Source organism: Aquila chrysaetos, chromosome Z, assembly GCF_900496995.4.
Source record: "Aquila chrysaetos chrysaetos chromosome Z, bAquChr1.4, whole genome shotgun sequence".
Classification (NCBI taxonomy): Eukaryota; Metazoa; Chordata; class Aves; order Accipitriformes; family Accipitridae; genus Aquila; species Aquila chrysaetos.
The window spans coordinates 911,858-928,645 of record NC_044030.1 but is presented as its reverse complement, the minus strand read 5'-3'; the positions used below and the strand labels follow the sequence as shown (position 1 = coordinate 928,645).

Sequence of the window (16,788 nt, the reverse complement as noted above, 5' to 3'; positions counted from 1 at the left end):
AGAAGTATGCTGTTGAAATAAAAACCACAGCACTTTGAATATCTTGACTGACATGACCTTTCGAATGCAATTGTGTAGATGGAAATAATCTGCCATAAGCAAGGGTGGGTATAAATTTGTATATTCTTACTTTCACTCAACTCAATCCCTCTCCTCCACCATGCCGCCTCCTTCCACGATAACCAATTATTAGAAGTGAGTCCATCATTCCTTAAAAGATACAGCTTATCTCTGGGTACAATATAGGTTGTTGCTATTTATTATTATCATCATCAACATCACCACCACCTATATTGTTGTTATATATTCTACATATATTCAACTGATAACCAAAGAGTATGTTGACATTCAAGAAATGCTGTCATACAGATGTAACACTCTGCACTATGGCCAGACAGGATTTTGTAGCCTAATACTGAAAGATTGATGTTTTCTGAGAAGGACGAATCATTCATATTTCAGATTAATGGTAGCTGAAAACAGTCAGCACTTCGCAGGATCTGTCTGGTTTCCATTCATATCAGACATCTAATTATTTTCGTTTTCTTACCTCCAACTTTGGAATTGTAGGCTACTCCAACTCCACATTTTTTGTTGTTGGCTTGCATGGCAATTTCTCCTGCACACCGTGTCCCATGTCTGAATAAATATAGCAAGAATAAACATCTCATAACTCCTTTGTGTAACATACACAAAGACTGATCACTGACCTTCTTGATTTGGTCAAGTCTTCCTTTAAATGAATGCAATGCAACTATTGAATAGCTTTTGAGTTGTATCTACATGATACAAAAATACTTGTTTCTCTTAGGCTTCGAGCAACATAATTTTACCTACTTAATGATCAAAGGATCATAGCAATGAGATGATAAATACCTAACCTAAGTCACGCTGAAGTCCATAGACCTATTAGATACCAGTGTTTTAGTAGAGTGCAAAGATAGCATAAAATTATGGGGCTAAGAAGCTGCTAAACTTCTTCAGACAAAAATACAATACAAGTCTTTTTTAATCACACATTTAGATACTCTTTTTTTAATGGCTGCATTTATTTAGTATTTCAGAAAGTGAGCCTTAAAATTATCCTCAACATTGCTAAATTTTTCTTGCAACCAACTATTTCCTATGCAATGCTTTTTTGCCATAGGTGATTCTTATTCCACAATACAGAAAACTTTCATATAAATGTAATTGTAAAAGAGTTGTATTATTTAATACTACAGATTGTTATTCAATGAAGTGCTTGAATGCTTCTGGGCTGAATTCCATTTGCTTATTAATAAAGATTAGAGGTAATACAGGTAGATTTAAGAGATAATGTCGTTGGAACAAGAGGATAATGTCTTCTTGCTCTTAATTCTGTAACAAAGTAGAAATGTCATTTTTCAAATGCCTTACTCATGGAACATTTATACTATCATTGATTGTTTTTTTTTCCCCCCATACACTGATTTATGTCGTGGATGTTATTGTATTGTCTGATAGACAATAGGGAACCAGTGCATCAGTTTCTTACTTTATTGAGTAGCGGCATCCTAATTGGTTTAAGGAATTGACTTCTTCTGTATACCAGCTTTTAAAGAGGTCCATTCTCTTCCTGATTGACAAAATTCCTCCCTGAACTACCATGGATACACCCATCAAGATGTTCCACAGATTATCAAAGAGGTAGCTCTAAAGAGGGCATCAGAGAAAATTCCTCTCTCCTTCCAAGACACACAAGTCCACTAAGTGAACTGGCTGGCTGTCTTGTGTCCAAGCCTTTTGAAACTTCCTAGGATATTACCTTGAGGGCATTTAGGCCAAATCTGGTCTAAATAAAGCTTCCATATGCCTCAGAAGGGACAGAAAGACTGTCACAGGAGTGAATGTAACCTCCTCCAGCGTCTAACTGTGTGTCATACCTGTATGAGAGGAGGTCCGAAGCATGACTTCACCTGTGATTGCATGCACTGAGCTAGAACCTATGCTATTGGTCCAAAAGGTACTGCCAGAACTGGAAAAGAGTGACCTTAGCTACAAAAGCTGACCAGAAGGGATGGGTTTCTTGGTAAGTTCCTCTAAGACACAGTCTGTTCCAGAGCCCTTCCTAGGAGATATCTTCTTTTAAAATTCCCAGTGCAAAGCAGAGAACTGAAGTCAAAATCTGCTTAGGGAGGTATCATTCTAGACACACACATGGTGACATGAACAGACCGTTCCCTTCAGCTTACAGAAACATATCAGTACCTTACTTATACAAAGATACGAAGAAATTCAGGACGTTATAGGGGGATTACAATTATGAAGCTCTTCATCTGGGAATTTAATTTCCTTAGTTTCCAGTGTTTGTGCCAATGTTATGTGCAAATGTTTGTGCAAACTGAAACACAAGAGGTTCCTTCCGAACATCAAAAACCACTTTTTTACTGTGAGGGTGACCGAGCACTGGCACAGGTTGCCCAGGGAGGTTGTGGAGTCTTCCCCTTGGAAATATTTAAAAGCCGTCTGGATGTGCTCCTGGGCAACTGGTTCTAGGTGTCCCTGCCTGAGCAGAGGCTCGGACCAGATGACCTCCAGAGGTCCCTTCCAACCTCAACCACCCTGCGATTCCATTATACAAATACTTCCTTTTAGTATATAATTGTCATGGGGGACATACATACATAGACATTTCTGCATTCCCATGTTGTAACACACAAATTAATAACGTACTGTTTTGTTCTCTTCACACAACTGGGAGGCTACTCACTTGTTTTCATTTGTTGGGTCATATCTAGGAAAGGGATCATGGTCGTTGTCATTGAAATCATAACTTGCCTTTGGATCCTACATTAAAAAAAACCAAAAACCAGAATTAATTCAGACAACTAGAAAATGCATTTTTAAATGTGTAACAAAATGGGTTCTAGAGTCTGCATTTATTTATTTGGTGTGCCTTATGTTGACAGCAATCAAGTTTGTAGAATTTGATGGACATTAAGAATTCCATAAATTTTTCACAGAGCTTTAATAATTCAGCATTAAACCACTGTATACACACATGCCTGGGAACTAAATCCACTGAGCGAAAAAAAAAACCAACAAAAAAACCACCCCACTATCATTGCTAAGTAACATTCAGCTTCCTGTGACACAGACCAGGTTCCAAATTACGCCTAAGGCAAATATTTCAGTCTCTGTACTGTAGCAGCTGACTTACAGAACAGACAGCAAGCCAGAGAAGTGTCTGTATATCAAATTTACAATTGATTAATTTATTCAGTAGCATTCTAATGCCCAAACTTACATAGTTGGCGTAGATGTCAGTGTGATTCCACTCCAAGCCATCATCTAGTACTGTGATGACAACACCCTTGCCTGTAATCCCTTTTTGCCATACAGGAATAACATGGAGATCCAGTTTGGGCAGGGATGGAGTTATTCTTGTATCTTGCTGGAGGACAGAAAAGATTAAAATATGTCAACATTTTTATCCATTTATACTTCACAGACACAAAGTAATATTTTAAAGGTGCTCTAAACCATCCCAGCCTGAACTTGTATACTTTGCTCAAATTTTGCAAAGATAAAACAAAAATTAGTTTCTTCAAATATTTGTAGCACTGAAAGATTTACCCCATTAGTTGAATATCCCTGAAGACCACCTCTGAACAAAGAGCGTCTTGTATTTATTGGAGGTAAGCAGCAGAAACATGGGAATGGTAGGGAAGTACCAATGAACCTTGGAACGTTGAGTTAATAATCAGACCTGCTAATGTTTGTTCTTTTCACTTGATGAGAAGCTGAGACAGTACCCCACAGTACAGTGAGCTGCGTTTTCTCCAAATGTGTTTTCTCCTTTGACATTCAAGTTAGCCAGAACAAAAAAATTAATGGATAAAACAATTAGGGTAGTCGTTTGGTTAGGAGCAACTGTGCTGAATCACAACTTTCTGTTTACTACCCTCATTACTGTTCCTGTGGTAAATCAACTGGAAGCATGAATCATCTATAGCCTTCTCTTCCACAGCAAGTTCTTTGAAGAGTAGCTCCTAAATGGGTCATTCTTCCTCTCTAATATTAAATGTGCAGTACATACATCTAATTTAGAAAACTTGCTTATAATCCCCATAAAAACATAGATGTAAAAAAAGCATTTTCTTTCTGCTTCTCTGTGTATAATTACATTAGTTGATCCCAGGTTATTCATTTCGTTTCCAAAGGAATGCTGCATAAAATATGAGGCTTAGAAAAAGAAATTTGTTATGGGAATGACCTTTCTTTCATTTTATGCTTCCTTTTCTGACTGCTGCCGTTCAGGGAGTTATTTGAGGTTCCAAGTTTTGTTCTCTAGAATCCATCAAATAATCATTTTTTCTGGTGATGTTTGAAGGTATACTGAATAGAGCTAAAAGCTGTTGCCATCAAATCGTAATAATAAGTTTTTTACTACAAGGCAAGGAACATATTTTGGAAGAAAATATTTAGCACATTTACGCATTTAATCAGAAAAAATTCAATGTGCACTGCAAACAAGGGTAAGCATCATGTTTCTGTTTCTCATGTGGGAAAACTAGAGGGAAAAGAAGTGAAAACCATAGAAAGGTGGAAAAAGGAACTATGTCTCCTGGAGAGCAGGACACTGCTTTTTTCACAAAACTGCTTTTTTGAATTCTGTGTGTGTTTGTGTACTTGTCCAATACAGACATCTCAGAAATTTCTGGCTTCCTATTGGAAACCGCCAAAGGACCAAACAGGTATTCAGCTTCAAAGAAAAGTTAAATTCTTAAAGATAACATTTTTTATGTTGAAAAGAACTCTGCAGAACTCTTAATGGAAATATTTTATGCTATGCCATTTATAATTTATTTTCCTAGCTCAAACAAAGGCAAGAGACGGCAAAGCATTATACAAACAGCCTAGAGTTTGTTCTGTTTTCTCTAAGCTGAATGGAAGAAGAGAAAGGTATTTCCAGCCACTTGGGCCACACTTGTGCTTGACATTCCTTCCTGATTTGTTATATCCATCTTTAATGCTCCCCCTGTGCTAAGTGAAAGCAATGAAGCCTAGACTGAAGGTACAGCTAGATGCATAGTGGAAATACAGACTCTCAAAAGAGACCATATAAAACATAAATGATCAACTGTATTTCTCAGTTGTCACATGCAGACAGAAACTATAGAGCTCAGGAAATTTCTTTTCCTTGAGGTTTTGAACATATGAGCTGTAAAGACCCTCTTCTATTTAAATCCTAGTTCAAGAGGCTGAAGGTGCTTGTCACACACACATATGCTTTTTTTTTTTGTCTGGAGTATGCACTCTGCACTACCAATTTTAATAAAGAAATACATGGCCAGCTTCAGACATGATAAGGGACTTCTTATATGCCAACAGCAAATATTTTGAAGGTAGCTTTTAAGTGTTATACTTTCTAACATCAACCCCCATTCTAAGCAGCAGCCTGAATTGGCTTTTAGAATGTTTGCACAAACGACACTTCAGAGAAAATAGAAGGTTGCCTGGAAATATTATGCACAAAGATCTCTCATTTTTATAGCATATGGTAATGAGAGGGGCTCATCATTTACTCCCTTCAGTCCAATTGCTCTGATACTAGTAAAATAACGCAGCTGAAAGCACAACTGAAATTCACCATCCCCAGTTCCCCAGTGAAACAACTTCTTACCAGATACCACTGCTGATTCCACATAGGATCATTGAAAAGATTTTCTGCTGAGTCTCTCACGGTGGCACGCTTAGTTCTCTTTTTTTCATATTGCTGCTCTGCCCATGACACCTACAATCATTTGTATAAATATGACAAGTAAGCCTCTACAAGTTAGGACTTTCTTAACCTAGAGGATAAGGGGTTTCCTCACACAGCAAAATTTTGATGCAGAGAGGAGGATTACTTATACTGTAGTACAGTGTACTTTGGGGAAGAGGACTTGGTGAAATCACGATACTATAGAATCAGTTCATAGAAAATCATTAAGTACAAGTTAACAGTAGAACTCCTGTGAATGTCACAAAATGCAGGCTTTTATACCAAATGTGCAGTATGTTTAGAAGGTTATCTAAGCAGTGGTGGTTACCGAAACAAGCAGAACCACAGCCTACTTCTTTCTCCTACCTACGTTTTAACCCCCATCTATTTCTACTGGGAGTTAAAAGGAAAGAAGAAAGATTATCTCTGGCTTTAGTCTAGCAATCATAATGACACTGTTACTTATAGCCCAGCTGGACATTCAAGTCTCCTTCCCAGTGGTGTTTTGAAGTGTGATCAATTAGTAAGCTATGAATATTGGACTAACTTCATCACTGGCATAATTCTATTTGAGGCAACTGAAAGACAAAATGCTTCAGCATGTTTTGCTAAAGCATCAATACAATGAGTTGCATAGCATTTGTGCATGGACACAGCAAGCTCTAAGTCACTAGGCTGCATTTTAAAAGTGTATCCCACTTAGTTCCCTTGAATGTATTACTAAACCCAGTTCAAATCAAATCCTGATTCTGATACCACTCTGGGCTGTGTGCTCGTTTTGGAAGTGGGGATAAAATGTTATTCGTTGCTAGTACCTGGGCGGTCACTTTGATACAGATCGAGTTGGTCCTTTTCATTCCAATTTCCCAATAAGCAAAGCAAACTCAGGTTCAGTAGATTGCCAAGATCCTACTATAAGCCTCAAGTGGAGGATACCTTGGACCTAACCTTTTGCTTTAAACATCTGAATAGATTTAATTATTTTTCTCTACTGTCATCCAGTGGATTTATGGTCCTTATAGCTATCATCATATATCAAACAATAAGAAGAGTGACTCAGAAATTATAGTGATAAAAAAGTACTGATTTGATTAAAATATGATTTCCTAGGGAGAGCCTAATGAAAATTCACTACAGGAACATAAACCCTTAAAAATGGTAGCTACACCAGGCACGTTTTCTGAAAGCTCTCTAATACTATTCCCTTTGCTCTATGTTTAGTGCTAAAAATCCTACAAACCATAGTTACTCACAGAAGATGAATATACCCATGCAAGTGTAAGTATTTTAAACTGCCCTACTGATATCCAGGGCCATACATACTTATGCACAGGTTAGAGCAATTACCTTTATCTCTCTTCCCGGCCCACAGCAAAGCTCGGCCTTTTCATCACACAACAGTAATTAACAATTGACAACTTCCATGCTTGTTATTTTTTTCGATGTGGACAACTGCACTGAGGGAAATGAGCTGAAACTACCAAGCACATGTGTCAGACAAACAAGCCAAATGTTTGTCACTCAGCAGCTGGGTGAGGTTCCAACCATCCATCTACGGCAAAAGCTGGAGGCCCTGTGCCAAGTCTCCAGTCACTGATATATAAAGCAGTGAAAATAATCTTGATTCAGGTCTGTTGTAAGAAGGTAGATTTGGAAACTAGTGCAAATACTGGAAGAAGTTAAGGAACCAGATAATTATATCCCTTCAATATATTCACAGCCTTTATCTGTTTTACAACAAACACCAAGACATCTATAGGAAGGAGATAAATACTCAGATTAGAGCCAAGTTTTACTCCAGCTTTCATATTTAACATACTGTAAAATTCATGAAGGCGTTATACAAACAAAAACAGGATTCCCTTCTCTCTCCCTTTTTAAAGATTGAATTAAAATCTTTTTAAATACGCTGTTGCTGAACAAGAGTAGCTCTTCGGAGCAAAGGTCCATGTATAACTACACAGCATTACATGATTGCTTTGTGTTTATATACTTACATAATGACATAATTACATCTCATTCATTCACATAGTTAATTTGCATACTAGATGGTAAATAAAAGGGAAATTGGAATAAATTTAGCAAATCACCTGCAGCATTTTGAAGCTTTGGTTTTGGATCTAAGTATGTAAGTCTGCAATAATGTTTGGCAGTAATGTGTGTAACACAATTGCTTCCACTCTCCTTATGACATTAGAATTTGTTATATTGAACACGGTCATGCTTCCCCGTGTAAGAGATGCATTCGATGTAATAAGTCCAAAAAAGGAAGGAACTCCAACCAAACCTCTGTTCCTGAACATCATGCTATGATGGCATTGAACATCTGATCATAGGTATGTATATAAATTAGAACACTAATTTGCACTAAAGCTGTGGTCTTGAACTTCCCAAGTTTAAAATAATTTCACCCAGAAGACTTTAACTGTTAAAACCAATGTTTGCAAGGAGATAGATGGGAGTGTACAGTTTTGAAACAGAACAGACAAAACAAATACCCTTGTCTCACCCCCTTCTTTATTTCTTCTAGCCACATATAGAATATTTCCTCCTAGATGACTTTTGCATCTAAACCCTCCAGATAACCAATTGCTCATTCTCAAGTGATTCGTCCTTATATCATAAAGTGCTGGTTTTCACAACTAGGTTACTTCATGTTTTGGACTGCTCATATTTTTACAATGATTGCTGCAATAATACTGATTTGAAATTCAAATTTCATTGTTCTGAAATTTGCCAGAAATTGGTTTTAAGAGGGGCTGACAGCATTCTGGTCTGTTCCTTAAATCCACCACCCACACCAGTTTTTCAGTGTGTTTACAAACAGATATGCTTCTCTCTTCAATAAAGTCAAATAAATGGGGAGTCTGCTTCACCAGTGGATCGTACCGTAGATCCCTGGCTGTCCAGTGTGCTTGTTGTCTGACTGCAGTGGGATTCCAGTGTACCAAAAGACTGCAAGTCTAGAACATGTGATGGATCTTTTGAGAAGGGCTTTCAGCTTGTCATTGAAAAAGTGAATCCAGCGAAACCTCAGCCCTTTTCCCCTACTTTTTTTTTTTTTATATTCAGTCACTTTAAATCAAACCTAATTCCCATGGTAATTGCACAGACATGGCCTGATTAAACTTACTGTATCTAGGGATTTTTACTTTGAGTCGAGTCTTGTGGTTCCTCATTCATATTTTCATCAGAGACATATCGACATCTAAAATTCCAAGCCTCTGCAATGCTGCATATCTTAAATCTTAATTTGGAAAGCACTTGCAAAAAATATGGTAAGAGAGGGTCAGATTCTGCCTGTTAATGACAGAATAATAAAGTATTATTCAGCATGAGTGTGGATGGCTGAATATATTAGACTTGCAAAATGAGGAAAGCCTGCCTGTGACCTCATTACAAAGCTAGCAATAAGGAGACAGAATAAACAGAGAGCATGAAAAAGAATAAATGTAACACTCACCCGCTCATCATCAGAAAGTCTTTTAGTGATATGAATGGCACTTCTTCGAGACCGTCTTGGATGACTTTTATGTCTGAATAGGTAGTGATTTTTGAGTGATCCAATCTGTAAGACAGAGTCGTACTTTAACTATCGAGAGGTATTTCCCCACTGCAAACAAATATCAACACTCACAACCTGACCGAATTCAGTCTGTTTAAAAGACAAAAGAAAAGAGCAAGAAACTAGCCTTTCAATATTTTAATCTCAACTAAAAAACACTCTTCAAGTAACAAGTGCTTATCACAGCCTGTGTGCTGCTAGAAGGAATTGGGGGAATAATTTCACTTAAGCTAGTGAAGTAGCAGTCGTTACTACTACAGTAGTCAGTAACACAGTGCTTGTAGTAGTGACCAGTATACTCATGGACACCTGGACACGGGCACAATTCGAAGGACGGGTTTTATGTATGGCCACACGCCGGTTTTATCTGCTCTTCCCAGGGTTCAGCCCAACAGGTGTAAAAAGCTTCGTGTGGCTTCAGAAACCTCACCGCGGAGTTTGTTTGTACAGGGCACCCACCGAACTGGCATCTTCACTTGCGCAGTGGCTGGTCACCCCGAGAGCTGGGTGCATCCCCCCAGCTTTAAACATCCCTCTTCCCTAAGGAGGGGCGGGGGGGGGGAAGCGGCTCTGCGGCAGAAGTGCGGGCTCCCCGGCGCTGCCAGACGCCCTGCCTGGCACAGGACCCCCGTCTGGAGGTGGGACGAGGCTGTTACCTCAAGGCGGTTACTCATCCCTGACAACGCTGACGTCACGGCATCCCAAAAAAGCGCCAGGAGGCCCTGCTGGAGAGAAGCCCCGCGGTGGCGACGGAGCCTCCGGGGCGGGGGGGGGGGGGGGGGGGTCTGGGGGAGGCGGCGGGATGCCGGGGGGGCAGGTCGGGGGCGGAGCGGGGCCGGAGCCAGGGCTGCCCGCATCCCCCTCCTGCCCGGTCCCCTCAGGGAGAGCGGGGTACCCTGCCCGACCCTGCCCGGTCCCCCTCAGGGAAACCGGGGTGCCCCGCCCGACCCTGCCCGGTCCCCTCAGGGAAAAAGGGGTGCCCTGCCCGACCCTGCCCGGTGCCCCTCAGGGAAAGAGGGGTGACCTGCCCGGTCCCCTCAGGGAGAGCAGAGTACGCTGCCCGACCCTGCCTGGTCCCCCTCAGGGAAAGCGGGGTGCCCTGCCCGACTCTGCCCAGTCTCCTCAGGGAGAGCGGGGTGCCCTGCCGACCCTGCCCGGTTCCCCTCAGGGACAGAGGGGTGACCTGCCCAGTCCCCCTCAGGGAAAGCGGGGTACGCCGCCCGACCCTGACCGGTCCCCTCAGGGAAAGCGGGGTACCCTGCCCGACCCTGCCCGGTTCCCCTCAGGGAAAGAGGGGTGCCCTGCCCGACCCTGCCCGGTTCCCCTCAGGGACAGAGGGGTTCCCTGCCCAGTCCCCCTCAGGGACAGAGGGGTGCCCTGCCGACCCTGCCCGGTTCCCCTCAGGGACAGAGGGGTGCCCTGCCGACCCTGCCCGGTTCCCCTCAGGGACAGAGGGGTGACCTGCCCAGTCCCCCTCAGGGAAAGCGGGGTACGCCGCCCGACCCTGACCGGTCCCCTCAGGGAAAGCGGGGTACCCTGCCCGACCCTGCCCGGTTCCCCTCAGGGACAGAGGGGTGCCCTGCCCGACCCTGCCCGGTTCCCCTCAGGGACAGAGGGGTGACCTGCCCAGTCCCCCTCAGGGAAAGCGGGGTACGCCGCCCGACCCTGACCGGTTCCCCTCAGGGACAGAGGGGTGACCTGCCCAGTCCCCCTCAGGGAAAGCGGGGTACGCCGCCCGACCCTGACCGGTTCCCCTCAGGGACAGAGGGGTTCCCTGCCCAGTCCCCCTCAGGGAAAGCGGGGTGCCCTGCCGACCCTGCCCGGTTCCCCTCAGGGACAGAGGGGTGCCCTGCCCGACCCTGACCGGTCCCCTCAGGGAAAGCGGGGTACCCTGCCCGACCCTGCCTGGTCCCCCTCAGGGAAAGAGGGGTGCCCTGCCCGACCCTGCCCGGTTCCCCTCAGGGACAGAGGGGTTCCCTGCCCAGTCCCCCTCAGGGACAGAGGGGTGCCCTGCCGACCCTGCCCGGTTCCCCTCAGGGACAGAGGGGTGCCCTGCCGACCCTGCCCGGTTCCCCTCAGGGACAGAGGGGTGACCTGCCCAGTCCCCCTCAGGGAAAGCGGGGTACGCCGCCCGACCCTGACCGGTCCCCTCAGGGAAAGCGGGGTACCCTGCCCGACCCTGCCCGGTTCCCCTCAGGGACAGAGGGGTGCCCTGCCCGACCCTGCCCGGTTCCCCTCAGGGACAGAGGGGTGACCTGCCCAGTCCCCCTCAGGGAAAGCGGGGTACGCCGCCCGACCCTGACCGGTTCCCCTCAGGGACAGAGGGGTGACCTGCCCAGTCCCCCTCAGGGAAAGCGGGGTACGCCGCCCGACCCTGACCGGTTCCCCTCAGGGACAGAGGGGTTCCCTGCCCAGTCCCCCTCAGGGAAAGCGGGGTGCCCTGCCGACCCTGCCCGGTTCCCCTCAGGGACAGAGGGGTGCCCTGCCCGACCCTGACCGGTCCCCTCAGGGAAAGCGGGGTGACCTGCCCAGTCCCCCTCAGGGAAAGCGGGGTACGCCGCCCGACCCTGACCGGTCCCCTCAGGGAAAGCGGGGTACGATGCCCGACCCTGCCTGGTCCCCCTCAGGGAAAGCGGGGTACGATGCCCGACCCTGCCTGGTCCCCCTCAGGGAAAGAGGGGTGCCCTGCCCGACCCTGCCCGGTTCCCCTCAGGCAGAGCGGGGTGCCCTGCCCGACACTGCCCGGTCCCCACAAGGAAAGCGGGGTGCCCTGCCGACCCTGACCGGTCCCCTCAGACAGAGGTGGAGCGCCCTGCCTGATCCCTGCCCGGTCTCCTGAGGGAAAGCCAGATGCCCTGCCTGGACCTCCTCAGGGAAAGCGGGGTGCCCTGCCCGACCCTGCCCGACGGCCTCGGGGAGAGCGGGAGCGCCCTTGCCTGGTCCCTGCCCGGTCCCCGCAGCAAAGAGCCGTCCCCGGCCGGGCACCGCGTTGGCGGGGTTCGCCGCCGGGTGGGGAGCCCTGGCCGGGGGTTGCGGGGGGTCGGGGGGTGTCGGCGGGTGGAGAAGGCGTTCCAAACTCCCCGGAGCCCCGCCAGCGGCAGCCGGGCACAAGTTTCGGGGCAGCCCCGAGGAAGGAGGGATGGAGGGAGGGAAAGGAGCCCCGGCGGGGGTCAGCTCCCCCCCACCCCGCCCCGGGCCGCGCTGCGTTCCGCCCCACGCCCGTCCGTACCTGCCCCACGAGGTCGTAGTCCAGCTCCTCCGCGATGGCTCTGGCGGCGTCGGGGCCCGCGGGGATCTCCGCCGCCCACTCGTTGAGGAACTGCCGCTCGGCGCTGCCGCCGGGGGCCAGGCAGCAGGCGGCCAGCAGCGTTAGGGCCGCGCACCGGCCGGCCCAGCGGTGACCGTCCATGGCCGGGGAGGGGGTAGAGGCGGCCGGGCGGAGAGGCTGGCGGCGGGCCGGCGGGGCTCCGCGTTGCTAGGCGAGCGCGGAGGAACGGGCGGCGGCGGCGGCCCGGCGCGGGTCCCTGCCTTGCGGCGAGGACGCGGCTGCCCGGGGCTGCGCGGCTCACCAGACCCTCCGGAGCCGGAATGGAAATGAGTGTTTACACGTCAAAACGACGACAGCCATCCCTGACGTCAAAGTGTACCTGGCCCCCGAGCCGGGGAGAGGGTGGGGTGGTAATTCCCCGGGGCGGGCGGCGTGAAGTGGAAAGGAGAGGGAGGGAAGCGGGGCGGCGGGGGCGAAGCCCGGCTCGGCTGCGGGAGGGTCCCGGGGGACGGGGGCGGCCCTTCCCCGCGGCGGCAACTTCGTGGACTCCTCGACCCCCCCCCCCCACATACACACACCCTCCACACTCCGCCCCGGGACGGGGGTCGTGGGGGGGGGGGGGGTGGCGGACAGCGAGCGGACGGCGGCGCGGGGCTTGGCTTTGTGATAGTTACCGTCATTACCGATAATCGGTAGGATTCGCCCCGAGCCGAAGGTAGAGGCAGGAGCCCCGACCTCGCCCCCCCACCGCTCCCCGCCGCCGAAGACCCCTCGGCGGGTGGGTTTCCTCCCGCCAGCCCCGCGATGTCGCCGGCAGGAGCAGCAGCGAGGGGAGAGCTGGGCGAATGAAACATTCTTTTCAATTAAGCTAATAACCCGGGACCTACTGCGCGGTAATGCTTGATTAATGCACATCATCCCCCGATACTTCCGACACACCATAGGTATGCTGCGTTAATCGGCACCGCGACCCGGTCTGATTACATAACAAATATCTTTATCCTGAAGTACAGTTATTCATTTTAAAATAATTTTAAATCACATCCAGTGGTCTGCAGGTTGCACTTTCTCAGCAAATACTGCGATTTGTTAAATACTCACTCATTTCCATATTTTCATTTTGCCTCTGCGTTTCCCCGGCTCCTTCTGTTCTCCTTAGCTTTGCTACTACCATTTCGTTGTCTTTCCTCACATGTCAGATAACGCCTCTAAAAATTTCCTAATGCTCCCTCAACGCTCTTGCCTCCACCTCTGAAACTGAACCTTTGCGCAGCTTCAGTTTATAGTTACCTATATTTTCACTGCTTGATTCTTCCAACTTTTAAACTGGAAATTTTAGTGAGTTGCTCTTAGGTATCAGAGCTGTGCTGCAATACTGCTTTCCTTCTTCTGTTTATTATGGAGTGACAGATATGCCTGCCCTACTCTTCGTTGGCTTCTAAAATAGGAAGATAGTGGAAAACATAAAAACAAAACAGTGAGGACTGGAGAATACTGTAAAAGACCAGTGTTTCAGCGTCTGAAATCTCAGCCTCAGACATCATTGTGCCAGGATGGGTACGGTTCTGAGAGCCTCCCGGGGACCCGTGTGTTCCCATAGGGATCGGGGGATTGTAACCACTGCAGCAGAAGTACTGGCCATGACATGTACAGGAGCCCAAAATAATAGGAATGTGAATGGATCAGGGTAGGGGAAAAAGCATAAGAATGTAATAAGGATACCAGAAACCTCAACAGAATATCAATAAATACCCACAGAGAGTAGAATACCAATAAAATGACACTACAGCACCATCCTGGTATTCACCCATACTCACTTTCTGCAGCATGGTATAACAACAGGACAGGGTTTGTCAAAGTCAAGCCTGCAACTAGGACATGTGTTTTCTGTTCATTTTAATTTATTGTATTCGCTGCATGATTTTCTCAGTGTTCGCTGCCAAAAATGTATTTTCTTCACTTTCCTGGACAGATGCCTTAAAGATCCCTTTGTTCCATTTTTAGCAATGTTTCTAAGGCTTTCTTTAAATGTGGTTGTCTTGCCAAGCAATTGCTGGGTCCACACGGGTTTGTCCTGTGTCGGTTTTACCACTACTGCTCTACTCAGAACACGAAGGGCTTTTTACCTCTCATTTCTCATCACTGAGACTGCCACTTGGCTTGAATTTTACATTTTGTATTAAGCAACTGTGCAGAAACATTATCTGCATACAGAAATGAAATGAGAGCCATATGTATGGATAATGACAATTTATATTCCCAAGACTTAAGTAGTGGTTAGAACATCTGCATCCCTAAGAGTGATTTGAAAATCTCAGTACTCTTTTCTAAATGATTAATTCATTCACATGTGCTTATTTATTGGGATATCCTTCTGGGCAGGACTTCAGTTAGATGGGCTGTGTACAGAGTCTTGAGCTGTGTTAGAGAATGAGCTGTGTGCTACACAAACTTGGTTATCCCATCCATTAATGAAGGATGCTGTCCAACCCACTACATTCCCATCTAATAATAGCACAACAAAAAGGAACAGCTTGCTCAGCAGCATCAGGTGGAGTCAACAATAATTGTTTCATGCTCCATAAACAATTTGGGTTTGTTGTTTATCAGTGAAACATTTATTTAGTCCCTAGTGCACTCCATGGTATTCCGCCTGAGTGTAAAATCAGCAACAAATACAAGACCAATTATAAAAATATTCTTTCTAGTGTATGGCTTCGGTTTAACGTAATATTCAAGATAGACATGTTTCTAGGGGATCTAAATTCTGATAAGGACCTCTTTGCATCTGGTGGAGAACTGTTAGTAAAGCAGCTCTTGAGGGTTTTTTTTAGTGTGTGGTAGCTGAGTGGGAATCATTACATTTCCCAAGCTGAAGTGTCTTCTTGTAGAGGAAGTGCAGAATGTTTTTTGGCACATTGGTAAGATGTCCGTCAATACAGTGTGTGGTACCAGGTATGAAATCCTAACCCTCAAAGGACTGTGGCCACAGTTGCGGGAGAGCTGTGAATGAAACCCCTTAGTCCTGATTTTGACCTAACAAGGGTGTAAATCAGCAGTAATTCTACTAAAATATTTTTTATTAAGAAAAGTATATTACAGCAGCATAAGTGAACTCAAAATCAGAACCCCTGGGGCAGGAGTCTCTTCTCAAATCTCGTATTGCTTCAGCAAGTATAAATACATCTCTTCACCTGTTTATGTTCTGGATGCCTCCCCTCTAGCACACTTAGTTCACAGGGGGACACTGAAGAACTTCGTGTTAATGTTCGGTAACTTGCTCCAGGACTTCTGGATGAAAATCCTACTAGAAAAGTCCTTGCCCAGCCCATGTGAAAACTTACCCCCATTATAGCCAAAGGCAATGTTCCAGCTCTCTCATGCCTAGGATTTCAACTGATTGGCTTTTTCTTCCTCGTTGTCAAAAGGCATGTAAAGGTTTCAGGCCATAGCTGTGTTTTTGTATCTGCATTTCTGATCCTTCAAAGAGATGTCCATGAAAAAGTGAGACGGACTGGTTTTGAAGAGCCAAGCAGTTACACACAACACCCTATTTCCATGCTCGTTAGTAAGGCTAACACATTGAAACCTAGCAATTCTTATTCAAGGCTCAAGCCTGTATTTTTGAGCCTAATTCTCTGATTAACTGCTGTGGCATCGCTCCTGACACCCGGTCCTGACTGCTGGGGGCTGTACGGGAAACAGGGGCCCTGGAGGAGCAGCGGGGGCTGAGGCTGGCATGGGAATTGCTCTCTGCAGCTGGTACCCTGTAGCTTCACCACGTCCACACTGACCACAAACCCATCCCGTCGGTCAGAACCATGCAGTCTGGCAAAATCTGCCGTGCGGGGGAAAGCTGGGGAGTTCAAAAGCTTCGCTGCTTTTGCATGGCAGTCGGTATCCTGAGAAATACATTGATTGCAAGGTGGGAAGCACAGGCATGAAACCCTGCAACTCGTGAAGTGAGAAAGCTGTCACTGAAATGAAAACACCCCAGGAAGCTATAAAGATCTAAAGTCGCATTCCTTCATCTTCGTGCACCTTGTAGAAGAGGAGCAATTGTCTTTCTTGCTGAGGCAAATAATGACAGAGCAGAGATAAACAGGAACAGAGCATAAGGAAAACGAAAGGCAGGTAAAAGAATTAAGTTTATCTGCAGAAAAAATCAAAAGGTTTCAGGGGAATGCCATCATTTTATCATAGTATGTTGAAATAATATTTTTGATG

General features: G+C 46.3%; 1 protein-coding gene across 1 annotated transcript in view; it reads right to left on the bottom strand.

Annotated features, from left to right (window-relative positions):
- Positions 1 to 12,958, bottom strand: part of PCSK1 (proprotein convertase subtilisin/kexin type 1) — a 32,649-nt gene extending 19,691 nt beyond the window's left edge. The window contains exons 1-6 of the mRNA XM_030005576.1: positions 12,523 to 12,958; positions 9,192 to 9,296; positions 5,648 to 5,758; positions 3,269 to 3,415; positions 2,732 to 2,808; positions 551 to 639 (exon numbers count right to left, since the gene is read on the bottom strand). Of these exons, the coding sequence (XP_029861436.1) occupies positions 551 to 639; positions 2,732 to 2,808; positions 3,269 to 3,415; positions 5,648 to 5,758; positions 9,192 to 9,296; positions 12,523 to 12,702 (709 nt within the window). The 5' untranslated portion in view covers positions 12,703 to 12,958. The remainder of the gene's footprint in view (positions 1 to 550; positions 640 to 2,731; positions 2,809 to 3,268; positions 3,416 to 5,647; positions 5,759 to 9,191; positions 9,297 to 12,522) is intronic.
- Positions 12,959 to 16,788: the final 3,830 nt, after the last annotated feature.